Source organism: Hermetia illucens, chromosome 3, assembly GCF_905115235.1.
Source record: "Hermetia illucens chromosome 3, iHerIll2.2.curated.20191125, whole genome shotgun sequence".
NCBI classification, from domain to species: Eukaryota; Metazoa; Arthropoda; class Insecta; order Diptera; family Stratiomyidae; genus Hermetia; species Hermetia illucens.
This window is the reverse complement of record NC_051851.1, coordinates 103,200,211-103,217,093: the sequence shown is the minus strand read 5'-3', so window position 1 is coordinate 103,217,093 and position 16,883 is coordinate 103,200,211. Positions and strand designations below refer to the sequence as shown.

General features: G+C 40.0%; 1 protein-coding gene across 1 annotated transcript; it reads right to left on the bottom strand.

Moving 5' to 3' along the window:
* Positions 1-6,450: 6,450 nt before the first annotated feature.
* Positions 6,451-11,904, bottom strand: LOC119652083. The gene is made up of 2 exons (XM_038056020.1): positions 11,590-11,904; positions 6,451-7,875 (listed from the first exon to the last, which is right to left on the bottom strand). Exons 1-2 carry the CDS (start codon positions 11,902-11,904, stop codon positions 6,451-6,453), a joined length of 1,740 nt encoding a protein of 579 aa, XP_037911948.1.
* Positions 11,905-16,883: the final 4,979 nt, after the last annotated feature.

Here is a 16,883-nt window from a genome sequence, read left to right as displayed (position 1 = left end):
CTCTACGAAAAACGGAAGGAAAATCTAGCCGAGGTGAATGCGGATTTCCGAAAAGCCATCAGGAGAGAGTTGTGTGGCAGGTGGCAACAACGATGGGATAACTCCGACAAGGGCAGGTGGACCCATACATTGATCCCGTGTATCGAGAAATGGGTCAACCGAAAGCACGGAGAATTGAATTACCACCTGACACAGTTCCTTACGGGACACGGTGGCTATAAGAAGTACTTGCATCGCTTCGAGTTGGACGAGTCTCCCAACTGTCCTGAATGCGGTGCTACACCCGAGGACCCGGAGCACGTTATGTTCCATTGTCCCAGATTTCTGCAGCAGAAAAGGAGGTTGAACAGCATCTTAGGGGCGGGCATCGAGCCCTCGAACCTGGTGGAAGAGATGCTGAAGTCGGAGGAACACTGGATGGCGGTAAATGAGGCAGTAGCCTTGGTGCAGACAGAACTCCTGAATTTGGATCGAGCTCGGAAGGCGGCGCGACGGAGACGTGACATGGACGAGCTGGTATAGCGTACCAGAGAGCCTCCCCCGCGAAGTAATACTTTACGGTGGTCCCGAGGGAAGGGGCGGAAGAGTGGGGGTGGTTTTAGTGGGTGCGAATCCCACACACTGCTGCAACCTGGCGCAGCAGCGTCTTTCTAAGATTTCCACCTCCATCCATAAAAAAAAAAGATAATGCGTGTCCCTCCTGTAATGAGGAAGCGGCGCATTTTCTATCCAAATGCCCCGCTTATGGACGCATCAAGCAACAGATCTTTGGTGCCAGTGTTCTCCAGTTGCGACGGGTGGCATCACATCTACTAACGGAAATCCTGCGATATGTTAACGAATCCAGAATATTCCGTTAGATGGGGTGGCGAGTACTATGGGCCAACACGGCCTGAATGCTCAGAAGCTATAGCTTCTCTCCCAGCACACACACACACACACAGGCCAACGATATTGGTAGTCAATTTACGCGATATATATGGGCATGACACAAGGTAGAGGTGAAAATCTTTTTTTTTTCTTGTACCTGTGCTCAGAGGTGGCGGTGAGGAAGACGGGGCGGCAACCTTATCAGCCAAACTAAAACCAAGTGGCCGAGGAGAACCTCCATAGTGGTGGCACCGGGAGACGCTGTACTCACTTTGGTTTGCCGGCCGTGATGCAGTAGGCGAATGCTCCAAAGGCCTAATCAGGGCGAAAAGACCCGAGTCTGCACGGGCAAATTGGTCACGAAATCTCACCAGGGAAACCGAGCTAGCTCTTGGACTCTCATACTTCGGGTGAACTCCCGTTGTATGTGAGTACAGCTCAGTTTATTTGCGGTCGGCCCCCTAGTGGGAGTTTCATGGGGGTTGTTGGTTATGCTCAAGCGAGAAGAAGCCTTCGGGCATCGGCGTGGTGTTCCGTTTCAACACGGGTGCTATACTCCTTAGTTCGGTAGAGATTTAGGTAGGTCTTGCATCCACCAGTATAAATGCTAAGCCATGCACTTGGCATAGACTGGGCTAGGCGGGGCTCTGATTGTGGTCACAAAATCAATCCGTGTCTTAAGAAGACCGTAGGATTAAGTCCTCCAAACAGGTGCTCACGGTAAACCCTCAATGACTTAACTTACCTAAGCACGCTCACATAAAATTACCGTTTAGTACCTTTTTATCACATTTTTAAGGTTTTGTGTGAAACAAAACCTTATTAGAATCGATTCGATGTCTGTCTGTCCTTTTTTTTGAGGAGGTGGAAATCTTCAAAAGACACTGGTTTGGACATACCAGCGTGTGGGATTTTTACCCACTAAAACCACCCCCAACTCCCTCCCTGCCCCGCGGAACCACCATAAGGTATTACATCACGGGGCGGAGTCAGCTCACTCTAGCTTTGTCACCTTTCTTCTATACGCGGCGCACGTGACCGCGCTTTTCTCCTTTCCTCTGCCTTTCGCAGTTTATTTTGAATAGATGCGATCATGGAGTTGACCGCTTCCCAATTCTCTTCATGTGCTAACATTTTCGGCACCAGATTTTCTGGTACCAGCATCTCTCCTAGAGTCTCCTCTAGATTCCTCCTTTCTTCCACAAATCTCGGACAGTGGAAGAATACATGCTCTGGGTCCTCTGGGACTCCATCACAATTTGGGCAGTCGGGTGAGGTCTCCAATTTAAACCTGTGAAGGTATTGGAGATATCCTCCATGTCCCTTGAGAAACTGGGTGGGATTATAGTTAATTTGACCGTGTCGTGTCGTCTCTCCAACCACTCCTTGATGGCAAGAATGAGCCTGTGAGTCCACCGACCCTTTCCCGAGCGTTCCCACCGCTCTTGCCATCTATTTATGGATCTCTCCCTCTCAGCGTTCTTCGTCTGCAATAAAGGAGAGATTGACTTCGCATGGTATATATTCGTCATCTCATCTGCCAAGATGTCAATCGGCATCATTCCAGAGATGACCAATGCTGCATCATCTGAGACAGTCCTGAAGGCAGAGCATACCCTCAGAGCTGTCCTCCTATAGACTGCATTCAGTTTGCTAGTATTAACTGACATCTGCAACGCCTCGCTCCAAACTGGGGTCGCATAGAGCATGATTCACCACCCTGGCTATAAGCAATCTAGAGGTATGTCGTGGCCCTCCCACGTTCGGCATCATCCTCGCCAGGGCCATACTGGAAGTGAATGATTTATCACAAACATACTGTACGTGCTGCTTATAGCTGAGCATCTTGTCTATCACCACCCCCAAGTATTTGATGGTCGGCTTGGAAGTGATGATATGATTCCCGATTCTAACACAGGCGTAATTTCTCTTCCGGCGCTTAGTGATGAGGACTGCTTCTGTTTTTTCCTCAGCAAGCGTCAGACCAGGGCTCTCTAACCAGCATTTGACAAGACTGATTTCTTCGCTTGAGTATAATTCAGCATCTTCGAGATGCTTTGCGACAACAACCAGTGCTATGTCGTCAGCGTAACCCACCACTGTGGCTTCCTCCGGAAGGGGAAGATTAAGTACATCGTTGTACATGATGTTCCACAGTAATGGGCCCAATACGGAGCCCTGCGGAACACTCGCGGAAACAACGTACTCCTGGGGTCCGTCAGCGGTGTCATACCAGAGCCTCCTTTCAGTTAAGTAACTATCGACGATAGCAGCGAGATAGCCAGGAATACCAACCTTCGCTAGAGATTTCCGTATTAGATTCCAATTGGCCGAATTGAATGCATTTTTCACGTCCAGGGTTACTACAACAATTCGATGGCATCGATGGTTGATCTGGCTTTACGGAACCCTTACTGCCGATCTGAAAGGTCGCCTTGGCTCTCAACAACCGGGAGTAATCTATTATAGATTACCCGCTCTAACATTTTCCCCACGGTATCCAAAAGACATATGGGTCGGTATGACGATGGTTCACCTGGAGGTTTACCAGGCTTAGGCAAAAGTACCAACTTCTGTCGCTTCCATGCCGCTGGAAATATTCCCTCGGACATGCACGCTTGGAACAACTCAGCGAACATGTCCGCCCTCGATTTCACGGCAAGCTTAAGGGCCTTATTCGGTACTCCGTCCAGGCCCGGCGCTTTATTGTCTCCTATTCTACCGCAGATCTCCAGCAGCTCGTCTCTGGTGACCGGCGGAATTGCCGTCACATTCAGAGGTGGTTGGAATATGTCGGTGCTCTCCTCTTGCTGGGGCAATAACCCCTGGATGATTTTTAGCAAGAGGGTGGGGCACGTGGTCTGCGGAGATGAACGGCCTCTGAATCGTCCCATCACGATTCTGTAGGCATTCCCCCACGGGTTTATGTTCGCTTCTGAGCAGAGCTCCTTAAAGCACTCCCTCTTGCTTCGCTGGATGGCGAGCTTGAGGGTTTTGCGGGCTGCCTCGTAGGCGCACTCTTTCTGCCCTTGATCGACTCTACCTACCGCCCTCTGAGCCGCTCTTCTGGCTCGGTGGCAGGCTGATCGAAGACCGGTCAGTTCATCATTCCACCAGTAGTTTGGTTTTCTACTGGGGAATGAGCACCTCCTAGGTGCTGTGTGCATGTGCGTCACATGCTTTGGCGATGCATTGAACCAAATGGACGGCTTTCTCCGTAGAGGCGCCTGCTTTATCAGGTTGATCTAACCACACCTCTATGAAGGTCTGCTGATCCAAAGATTTTGCAGACCAGCCTGAAATCTTTTTCGGTTTCGGGCATGATAGCTCTTTGGCCTGAGGCTCGACATGTGTCTCAAAGAAGATTGCCTGGTGATCGCTGTGAGTGTAGCGTTCGCTGACGCACCAGGACATACCACGCGCCAGCGAAGGGCTGACAAAGGTCAGGTCTATAACTGAGCCTGACCCCCCTTTCTGGAAGGTATTTACAGCACCTTCGTTAGCCAAAACCATGTCCATCTGCGCGAAAGCTTCTATTAAACTGCGCCCCCTAGCATTTGATTCTCTGCTTCCCCACTCTAGGGCCCAAGCATTGAAATCACCAGCAATCACCTTTGGACTTCGTCCCCTTCCGTCGAGAACAAGATTATCAAGCATTTGCTCGAATTCAAACAGTGTCAAACTTGGTGGGGCGTAGCAGCTGTATACATATACACCACTTATTTTCGCCCACACAAAGCCACTGGAAGCCTGACCTGCAGTACATTGTATGGCCTTTCTCCCCACACCTTCTGCATCGATCGGATCGATCAATGCTGCTAGTGCACACCTTGGCGAAGTGCCCAAACATGAGCCATTTAAAGCACCTCTTTAGTGAAATCTGCTCTCTTAAACGGCAGACAACCCATCCAATCCGAACATTTCCGGTCGCCAACAACTTCTGCGCTGTCTCCGCTGGTACTCGTATTGTGGCCGTTTGAGTACCGCCATAGGCTTTTCGTAAACTCACAACAGACTCCTCGGCAAGCTCTTCCAACTTGAATTGCTCCTTCAGAGCAGTACAAATTTCTGCTTTCGATGTTATTTCATCGAGATCCTTACATTGTATGTAGATCTCATGTTTTTGGGCACGCACTGCGGCATTTTCCCCAAGTGAGTCCTTCACCCGAGTGCGAAAGTCATCAGCCTTGCCCACGCTAGATCTTTTCAGCTCAAACATGAGATCCCCTTTCTGGGTTCTTCGGATTCGATCCACATTTCCGCTCAGATCTTTTAGGTCGGGATCCGCTTTGACCTTTCTGAGTATCTCCGCGTAAGACAGATTGCCCTTACTGGAGATAACAATCGCATCTGGACGAGTTCGCACTTTTGCTTTGCCTTTCGCTTTTTTGCTCGTAACCTTAGTCCATCTATCCTTTCCGTTCGTCTTGGGCTTCGCAACGCTGGTCTACTTTTCTACATTCGCTGTACGCTTTCCTCCTTCAGTGCTGTTAATGCTGGTTTTCAGAGTTTCCTGTCCACTTATTTCGCTGGGATTCGATGGTAGTACGATTAGACGTCACTTGGGTCGCTTGTGATACTGTTGATACTGTTGGCACAGCGAGGTTCGGCGTGTCCTTATTATTCTTTTCCTCCATCTGTGATCCATTATAGAGGACTCTAATAGCCCTCACCATATTCTTTATGGCTTGGTGCACGTTGTGCTTGTCCTTGATAAACTCGGACAGCTCAACTATTTTCGCCCCAAGCTGAACAAAGGGTAATTCCTCCGGATCGGACTCCGCTCCCTATAAGCCCCGACAGGGTTACTCCTTTTATACGCTGTTTCACTTTTGGCAGTTATTGATCTTGCCTGTACTTTATCCTTCATCGTCTTTAGCATTGGTGGAGATCTCAAAGTTGATGAGCTTCTTTTGAATGGATCCTTTTCTTGTTCCTGGAGCACCTCCTGCTGTCGCGCAAGTTATAAAACGCGAAACAATTTTCTTGTGTCGTTTTATTTTTTATTGATAAAAGAAAATTTACTGTTCTTAAATTTGATCTTAGGTCTGTTCTAATTCCAAGTCGAAATACGAATGAATGAAATCTTAACTTAACTTCCTATTTCAATTTCTCCTAAACAAAGGATTAAAAGCTTAATTGCTTTTGAGTGTTTGTTTAATCCATTTCTAATGGATTTCTAATGTGTTTATAAGATCGTTTCATCATATTACTTTATTCGATCTTATGAAAGGAATTTGGTTTAAACTCATTACATAAAGATATTGTTGGATAGAGTTTATTTACGTTTGAGTTAAGAGGCGACTCTAATGAATTTGTTTCATTGATTACATTATTAGGTTGGGACTCTAATGTGTTTATGTCGTTATTAGGTTGGGTTGGATATGTAACTCCTCCCTCCTTAAGAGAAATGTTGTCCTCAACATATGTATGCATTTCAGATTCTTTAATGATTTCAGGATCTTCACAAGATGTAATTATTTTAATTTGTTTATGATTTTTACAATACACGTAAGTATACAATATTATTATTATGCAGATTCCAATAACTATGATTCCAATAATAGATCCTGTAACAAATTAGTGCTTTTTCGAAAAATATTTAATTTCCTCGATTTGTTTCAAGTTTTCAATATTTTCAAGTCTCAGATCTTCCAACTTAATTTCTTTTCCAATAACACTATTGTTTACTATGGGTTCTAATAACAATGTATGACTGAACTCTGTAATAGTATTTTTGTATGTAATGCGATTTATTTGAACTTTACATTTAGTAAATTTAACTATATAATGACCTTTCAATTCGTATTTCTTTTCGTTACAATCGTGTATTAATCTACCGTTAATATTAATTACAAGGAGTAACCCTTTTTCAATTTCTTCTACTTTAGTAATATTATTTATAGGTTTTCTGACACAAAATTGCATATTACTTCCTGTGCAATTCAATGGTTGTTTTAAATTTTTTAAAAGCTTATTATATTCAAAATATTCATTATTATAGCTTACAGCAATAGTTTCTTTTACATTTAACGTTTCATACTGCGTGTTTGGTATTAGTCTGACGTAGTAAGATAAAAGTGGTGCTGTGAATATTGGGACATTAATTATGAAAATGATACTATTTTGTTTTACGAGAACTGAAAGTGTAATTTCTTTTATTTCTTCAAAGGATATATTATTTTCTTCTATTTTTTCCATTGTTAGCAAGGACCTTGTCATCAAATTATTTTTAGCAGAGTTTAGATTATCAATTATAATTTCTATTTCATCTTTTATGCGGTCTAAGTTGTGGTTTATTTGTATATTTAAAATAATTTTATTCATTTGTTTGAGGTTATTGTTGGTCTCATTAGCTAAAATGTTAAATAAGTTATTAGTTTCTTTAATATTATTTGTTATTTTATTTAGGTTATCTTGAAATACTGTATTTATTTTAACTTGCTTATTTAATGATTCGATTAGGTTATGGTTATTAGCGTCGATAATAGTTAAATGTTCATTTATTTCTTCTAGATCATCATTGTCTAATACTCCGAACAAAAGTTTATAACCTGTCCCAATGAAATTAAAAAGACCTCTCTTCTGCCTATTACTAAACAAATTTTTAAAGAATTCTTCCGGAGTTTTAAAATCATTTTGCTGATTATTATTAATAATATTAGTATATCTAGAAATAGTATTATTTTGGTATGCTAAAGCTCTTAATTCTCTTTTTATAGTTTGTATTGTATGTTTAGCGTAAGTATTACCTGCTATATTTTTCTCAAGTTCCAATAAGGCTAATTCGTACTGTCGTAAATCGATCTTGTGATAAATTCTTTTGTAATCCCTTATTAATTTTTCGTTGCCCTTTTTAATAAGAAGTAATCCTGTGGCAGAGTGAACTTCTTCAACTTGAAGACTTGGTTGAGCTAAAGTTGATTTAATTTGAAGCAGAACGGTGATTATTCCTAGTAGGAAGAGTATTAGATTTCCTTTGTGGAAGATCTTCGTCTTTTGGCCCTAGAAAATATTTTTTCACTCTTTTTATTCTAGTCGGATGAATTTTATTAGAAAATCTGTTATTTTTAACGTGAACTATATTTCCCCCTTCATTTCTTACTCTAGCTTTTCTATATTTTGGCTCCTCTTTATATCTCTCGTTAACATAATTCTTGATATAAACTTTGTCGTGAGTTATATTCTGTTGTTGTTCTCGATTTTTGTTACAGTATGAAACCCATTTCTCTTTCTTTTTCTGCATTAATTGAGCTATTTTGCTTTTATCTACCTGACCTAGTTGAACATCTAGTGGTTTACAATTAATTGTAGAGTGAATTGTCGTATTGTAAAATTCGGTTGCTTTAAGGACTTTTTCTGAAATTGACATATCTCGTTCGGTAAGGGTTAACGTTCGTATGTGTTCTAATAAACTACTATGTGCTCTACTGATGTCAGAATTACCTGTATGTGACTTTGGCGATGTGAAATGAATTTCTATGCTTTCCTGACGTAAAAATTCTTTAACATTTACCATATTAAATTCATTATCTGCAACTAACTTTCTTGGTTTACCTAAACAGGAATTTCTTTCTCTTATATACTGAATGAATGTAATTGCGTTTTTATCCGTTAATTCCTTTGTATACATGTGTTTTGAAAATTTATCTACTCCGGTAAAAAACATTCTTTTTCCAATTAGAAAGACGTCCAGATGTACTATTTGATTAACATCGTTTGGGGTTTCTGTCAGTTTAAACTCTACTTTAACAGGGTTTCTATCATATTTCGCTAAATTACATACCTCACAGTTATTTATATACTTTGTTATAAGTTGAATTATTTTCTTGTAATAATACAAATGTTTAATTTCCTCAAAATTTTCCTGAATTCCTCGGTGATTCCCCTTTTCATGGATTTCCTTAATTTTACCATAACACTGTTCTTCATTTATTAAGTCGATTGCTTTCGACGTACACTTTATAAATTTCAGATTCCGATTATTACTATACAATTCAACTATTTGCAGTTGCACAATATTATACTCGTGATCACTTAGCTCAGAGTGTATACCTACAGTTCCCTTTTCAGGTAAATGTCTCCGAAGAATATCCGTAACGAAATAATCGTTTTCGATATCGTTTTTGTCAATATATATTTTACGTTTCCCATTTAACAACTCAAACTCTTTTACTTTCTGTTCAACAATTAAAATCTGTGTCCTATATATGTTAACAATTCCTTCTTTAATGGATATGTAATCTAATCGTTCCTCTATCCCCGAATGAATCGTTGCGACATTACTTGTATTTTCTTCTTCTTCGGTAATATAAATTTCGTTTTTCGTGTTGTCAATTCTACTAAGGAAATCGGCAACATGATTTTCTTTCCCTTTTACGTACTGTATGTCGTAGTTATAATCGTTTAATTTAATTTTCCACCTCTGAAGTTTTGAATTTGGTTCTTTAAGATTGTTTAACCAAACAAGTGGACGATGGTCGGTTTTAATGAGAAATTTCACCCCATACAAATATGGTCGAAAATATTGGGTTGACCATACAATGGATAAGAGTTCTTTTTCTATAGTAGAGTAGTGGCGTTCATGCTCATTAAGTGTCCTACTAGGGAAAGAAATTGGATGACCCTCTTGGGATAAAACTGCGCCAATAGCTTTATCACTGGCATCAGTTGTAAGAGTAAACATCTTATGGAAGTCAGGGTATCTTAATGTGGGATAATTTGTGATTAATTGCTTTAATTTTTCGAAGGCAGATATATATTTTGGGTCGTCTACGTTGATTTTATTTCCTTTTTTCAAAGCATCGGTAAGTGGGGTTGCTATTTTCGCATAATTCTGTATAAATTTTCGATAGAACCCAGTAAGTCCCAAAAATGACTTAATTTTCCTTGCGGTATCCGGTATCTTAAGTTTTCTGATACATTCAACTTTGTCTGGGTTTGGTTTAATGCCTTCTTTGCTTAGTATGTGACCTAAATATTCAGTGGACTTTGCAAAAAATTTACACTTATGTATTTGCAGTTTGAGATTATATTCTCTCAGTCTCTGAAGTACACGAAGCATGTTAACGATTATTTCTTGTAAGGATGACCCAAACACTAAAATATCGTCGTAAAACACAATACAAATTACTCCTACTAACCCGCTCAGCACTTCATTCATTAATCGCTGAAACGTTGCTGGAGCATTTTTAAGACCAAATGGCATTCTTATGTATTCATAATGACCTGACGGTGTTGAAAAGGCAGTTTTATGACGATCTTTAGGGTCAACTAAAATTTGGTAAAATCCCTTGGCGAGATCAAAAGTCGTGAAATGTGTTGCCCTACCTAATTTGTCAAAAATACCTTGTACGTTTGGTATTGGATGTTTATCATCTATTGTTTGTTCGTTTAAAGGACGATAGTCGTTTACAAGCCTCCACTTCTGTTCACCTGAAGAGTCAACTTTTTTTGGTACAACCCAAATTGGTGAATTGTAAGGAGAAGTAGAATGTTGAATTATTCCCTGTTTCAACATTTCTTTTATTTGTTTTTCAACTTCTCGTTCATGTACTTGAGGTAAGCGATAAGTTCGAGAATAAATTGGTTTATTACTTTTGGTGATAATCTGATGATACGTTTTTGTCGTACATGAGAGATTTGTACCTTCCTTGTAAAAGAGATCCTTATTTTCCTTTAGAATTTTCTTCAAGGCGGCACTTTCTTCTTGATTCAGACCCTCAAAAAGTTTTTCCCAATTATTATCTTCAACTAGTTCCTCTGAGTGATTAATTTCCTCAGGACAAGCGTAATTAAAGTACAGTTTGTTATTGTTAATTAAAAGATATCCTTCACCTAGCGCAAGAGTGATATTTAATTGCTGTAAAACGTTTTGACCGATTATTCCTCGAAACTGTCTATTTCCGAGATCTAAAACATTCCAGATTATTTTATGAGGACCCGGTAACTTAAATTCACGTGGCATACTCGATTTCAACTTGTATTTAACTGAACATTTTCCTCCTAAACTATTTAATAAAAGCGGTTCTCGAAGTTTAATTTTTGGGTTATTCTTTAAACAATTACGATCTATAGCGGACGTTGCAGCTCCCGTATCAATTAAAACAGGTATTATTTCACCGTCTATTGTTAAATTTATTATAGGTAGTGGATTTCCGAGGCTTCCATTAGAAAATTTTGCTCAACTTCCATTGGTTCAGCACGATTTTGATTTTCTTGTTCAAAACGGAAATTATTATTTTGATTTTGATTTAACCGGTTTTGTGTTGAACTACTTACTCCAAAACCTTGATGAAAATGTCGAAATTGAGGAAAATTTAATCGTCGTTGATTATAATTTTGATTTTGAGTGGAACTATTATTATGATTATAGTTGTTACGGTTATAACTCGGTCTTTGATAACTTGGATTATAATTGTTACTTTGATTTCGGTTATTATTTCGCTTTCTCTCATAAGATTGCGGATTACACATTTCAATACTCTTTAATAAATTGTAAGCTTCATTTAAACTTGCACAATTTCGCGATTCGATTAAATATGCTTTATATTCACTTATGCACCCCTTAAATCGATGCAAAACTAACTTTTCATTTCGAGCAGGGTTAAATTCTGAATTTTGATTAGGATTATCTTCCAAAGTATATTTTGTGTTCAATTTATTTAAAAGTTTGCTTAATTTGTCATAAACTATGTCAATATTTGGATTAAAACTTACCCGATGAATTTCGTTTACCAAAGCAGTGTAGGGTTCCGTGACTCCAAAATTCGCTATCAATGCAGCCCGCATTGACTCCCAATTCGGATTTATAATTCGCTGAATCACCTGTCTCGCTGGTCCTTGAATTTTCGACATAATAATATTGAATATGTACGCCCTCTGTGGTCCAGGATTTGTTACCAGGATGATGTCGTTTACTTCTATTAACCAGGGTTGTAATGCTGTCTTCTCGTTATTTCCATCGTATACGGAGATGGACCTCGCTTCCTTAATAAGGCTCTCGAATGGTAACTCGAATGGCCGTTCTACCATGATGATAATGATTCGATTTCGTTTTCACGATCTTATTGAGCAATGAGAACACTGTACTTCACTTTTGTTTTGTTAACACTTAAGTTTCTTTCAAACTCAGTTGTACTTTTATCGGTTAATGTTATAAAAAACGCGACAACAAAATATCGTTAAATCGATATTGAACAAAATTGAAACGTAGGTTTCGTCGTTGGAAAGATTCTCCTTCCCAAGACAGCGACTGCGCCAGTTATAAAACGCGAAACAATTTTCTTGTGTCGTTTTATTTTTTATTGATAAAAGAAAATTTACTGTTCTTAAATTTGATCTTAGGTCTGTTCTAATTCCAAGTCGAAATACGAATGAATGAAATCTTAACTTAACTTCCTATTTCAATTTCTCCTAAACAAAGGATTAAAAGCTTAATTGCTTTTGAGTGTTTGTTTAATCCATTTCTAATGGATTTCTAATGTGTTTATAAGATCGTTTCATCATATTACTTTATTCGATCTTATAAAAGGAATTTGGTTTAAACTCATTACATAAAGATATTGTTGGATAGAGTTTATTTACGTTTGAGTTAAGAGGCGACTCTAATGAATTTGTTTCATTGATTACATTATTAGGTTGGGACTCTAATGTGTTTATGTCGTTATTAGGTTGGGTTGGATATGTAACTCGCATCTTGAACATATGCGGTGGGTGTTGCCACAGTTTTTGTCGTCCAACGATCAGTTCATCCTTAGTTGTTCTTGCTACTGGTGTTCTCGGTAAGGTCGTACTTCGCTTGAACACTTCCTTCTCTAGATCCAAATCACTTGTAACATTATATGCCAAGGTGGCCAAGTTGTCCACCACCGAGGCACTGCGGTCGAGGGATATTGACATCTGTCGATGTCTGTCTGTCTGTCTGTCCGTCTGTCTGTCTGTCACACCCGATTTATTCGGAAACGGCTAGACCGATTGTCACGAAAATTGGTAGGAGTATGTGATCTGCCATTTCCTTTACATGCAGCAACTGGCGCCATTTTATGTTAAGTTTAAGGGGAGGCTCCCCATACAGGTGAAAGGAGGCCGCAACATTTTTTTTCACAGAATGTAGCCATGTGGGGCATCAAATGAAACGTCTCAATTAGTATTTTTCGAAACTGGTTCAATATTTGAAACTGGGTGAAACATAGCGGAGTGAGGGCTCAAAATATGACCGTCAAAAAGTGTAACAGTTCTCGTTCTCAGAACCTATCCAACCGAAAAATCCGAAAAAAATCACAGTAGTGCACCTCTATGAAATCTAGGCCTCAAAATATATCCGGTTCCGATATCTGCACAAATAAAATTAATAATAGTATATTTCCACATTTTAGAAATTTACCCGGCACCCCCCTTGTGTTCATCGCACAAGTACAAAATTTAGCATAGGTGTAACGAAGAACATGGTGCACAATTCGGTCAAGTGTGAAGAAAATCCAACTATTATTAACAAAGTTATAGGGGGTGAAACTTTACAATTTTTTGTGAATTTCGTGCACTCTACAACCTGCATGACGTCATCATCACATATCAATTCGTCAATACCACAACGAAGTAAGTTCGTATGAATTGGGTGGAAAAGGAATATTTTGTTTTAGGTTTTTAGTAGTTTAGTATATGAATATCAATTATTCCAACGAGATATGTGTGTATGTAGGTATATAGTATATGCGTGCTAATGGACTTTGCGGGTAGTGCCTAATTCAGATAGATATAAGAAGTAAATCGGAACAACGAAATTATATTGCTGAAAGCCACTGTGGATTAGACAGCTTATATAGAAACTATGAAAAGGGCCTTTTCATTGTTCCCCCTGCTATCGATCGAAATTGGTGTGAGCAGCCTGGCCATTTTCTTACAAGGATCATTTGTTGCAGTTTTTACAACTGAATGACGACCAGTTAACTTTTTTTTGTATAGGTTAAGGAGGATTCAGATATTTTAGAGACTAAGTCCCTATCATAGTCTGCAAACAGCCCACAGTACAACCGCAGTGAGAAAGTTTTGGCCTGCGGGGTGTAAACTTTTTTTTCACCAGATGTAGTTATATGGGGTATCAAATGGTCTCGATTATTACTTTCCGATGCCGGTCTTAGTTTTGGCATTTGTTGGAAAGATGGGCAGTGCAGGAGGGGGGGGGGGGCGAAATCGATCATTTCTTTAATGGACCCATTCTCAGAAACTATATATAAAGAAATCAGGGGGCTGCCACTATATGGTGCCTATACTCCGAAATATCCTTCATACCGATATCTATTCAAATAAAGGTAACACTAGTATATTGCTAAATTTATTAGTAATTGACTGCATAACCCCCTAAGTTCATCCTACCATGTACGCCAAACCAACAGAACTTTCCGCCAGACCTAATATATTGCCAAACTCCAAAATTTACATATGTACAGGGTGCGGCAGCATAACTTCCTTTTTTCAAAACTCAATAAAAACTATTGTATGCATCGGAAAATATTTATTTATTTTTTATAATGTAGGTACATGCCTAAAGTTTTCATTTACATTGTTTTGAAGATCAAATCTGTTAGGTGACGTCCCCCATTTTTCTGGCGTTTGTTATAACTCTTGTTAGCATAGCAGGTGTTATGTTGGCAATTTCTTCTTGGATGTTGGTCTTCAAATCTTGTAGGGTTCCTGGACGGTTCACATGAACACGGGATTTCAAAAAACCCCATAGAAAAAAAAAAAATCGGGTGAGCGTGCCGGCCACTCCAAATCGCATCTAATTGAGATAAGGCGCTCTGGAAAGTGTTCCCCCAAAACAGCCATCGATGCTCTTGAAGTGTGTGCTGTTGCACCGTCTTGTTGGAACCAAGTGTCCCCCAAATCCAAATTTTCTAGCCGTGGAAAAAAAAATTCTGTAGCATGTTTACATACCGGTCCGAATTCACTGTCACTGTAACCTCGTTTTCCTCAAAAAACCAGGGACCAATAATTCCAGCTGAGGAAATTGCACACCACACTGTGACTTTGGGTGAATGCAAAGGCTTTTGATGCAATTCTCGAGGGTTCGTGTCAGCCCAGTAGCGCATGTTTTGTTTGTTAACCGACCCACACAAATGAAAATGGGCTTCATCGCCAAAAAAAAACAATAGCATCAAGAAGAAGCTCACACGCGTTCATCCGAGAATTGAAGTCACGTTCTGAAAGTTCCTGCACTATCGCCATCTTATAGGGATGAAAATGAAGATCATCACGAAGAATTTTTCTCACAGAACGATCGGATAGTCCAAGGGCAGATGCCTGTTTGCGCGGAGAACGCCGTGGCAACATTGACGCTCTCACTGCTTCAATGTTCTCAGGTGATCTAACATGCCGAGGGACTCCAGTTCTTCCTTTTGTCGCACTTGAAGTTTGTCTGAATGTAATGACCCATGTAACAATTGATTTGCGGTCTGGGACGGGAGCCAACGGGGCTAAATTAAAGCGATTCCGAAATGCACGCTGTGTTGCAATAACCGAACATCCGCTTGAAAAGTAAACCTCAACGGCAAAGGCACGCTCCTCACTATTCCAACGCATGATGGCGACTGAACCGTGTCGGGATAAAACTTTACAGTATCCCCTCTTGAACGAGACCACTAGCGCTCCGCTATGACATCAATTAACTGAGTGGCGCGCATTTTAAAAACGGAAGTTATGCTGCCGCACCCCGTACATGCATATTAAAAACAAATTGGGCCTGATCCGGAACGAATAAACATTGCCTACCGTATTCTGATGCGTACACATATATGTAAATTGATCTAACGCATTTTCACCCATTCCAATTTTATTCTGCGCACAAAGGCATATATACAGTCACTCAGAAAAGTATTCGGGTAAGTAACTTACTTTACTTTTATTTGTAAATAAAAACGCCTAAATAACGGAATAACGGAATAACTAAATAAACTTTGTGTAATTCAATAGCAACACTATAAAGAACATTCTACATGAAAATTAACCAACTTTTAATCCAACGGTAACATAAAAGTTCATTTCAACTCCTCGTGCCTAAAATAATGATCAAGAAAGTATTCGGGCAACAAATTGAAAGTCATCAAAAATACTTTAATACTTGGTGAGACCTCCTTTCCTTTGATTGATTTCTCGCAATCTATTTGGAATATATTTTACAAATTTTTCGCATAGCTATTTATCTAGAACAATGAGAGAATACATTTTTCTTTTAGTTTTTCCCTAAGGACTCTTTTTATTTGAAATACGGTGTATCCTTATGCCTTCTTCTAAACAATGTTCAATTAACCTCTGGTCAATTATAAAGGGCCCAAAGTCTACAGTCCAGAGCCGTATGCTGAGGATTCTCTAGAATGTTGAGTTTAATAGATAGACATTTTTGTTTGCTATACCATCTACTAATTGTAAGTTTTCTACCCCAGCTGCCCATATACGAGGGCGGTCCGATAAGTACTTAGCCTACCAAAAAAAAAACGAAAATTTTTGAAAAGTGGCGATTTATTTCTCGACATAGTCTCCTTTTAACTCGATACACTTCTTTAACCCGTCTGAAAAATACGTTTTCTCGAGGTCTGCAAAGTGGGCTTCCGTGGCGGCTATAACCTCCTCATTCGACTCAAATTTCTGCCCGGCGAGTGACTTTTTCAAGTTAGGAAATAAATAATAGTCGCACGGGGCCAAATCTGGGGAATACGGTGGATGGGGCAGCAGTTCGTAGCCCAACTCGACCAATTTGGCCGTGGCAACGGCGGAAGTGTGAGCCGGTGCGTTATCGTGGTGGAAGAGCACTTTTTTCTTCACCAAATGCGGCCGTTTTTTCCGCAATTCGGCGTCAAATCGGCTCAATAATTCGGCATAGTACAGCCCTGTGATCGTTTTGCCCTTCTCCAGGTAGTCGATGTAGATCACACCTTGTGAATCCCAGAAAACGGCGGCCATCACCTTTCCTGCCGATTGCACAGTCTTTGCCTTCTTGGGAGCACGTTCGCCGGGTA

Excerpts from the sequence above, each read along its gene's own strand:
- LOC119652083 (XM_038056020.1), bottom strand. The coding sequence starts at position 11,904 with ATGGTAGAACGGCCATTCGAGTTACCATTCGAGAGCCTTATTAAGGAA. Across the intron at positions 7,876-11,589 it reads TGGTAAACGAAATTCATCGG|GGCCAAAAGACGAAGATCTT; the intron begins GTAAGTTTTAAT and ends AATATTTTCTAG.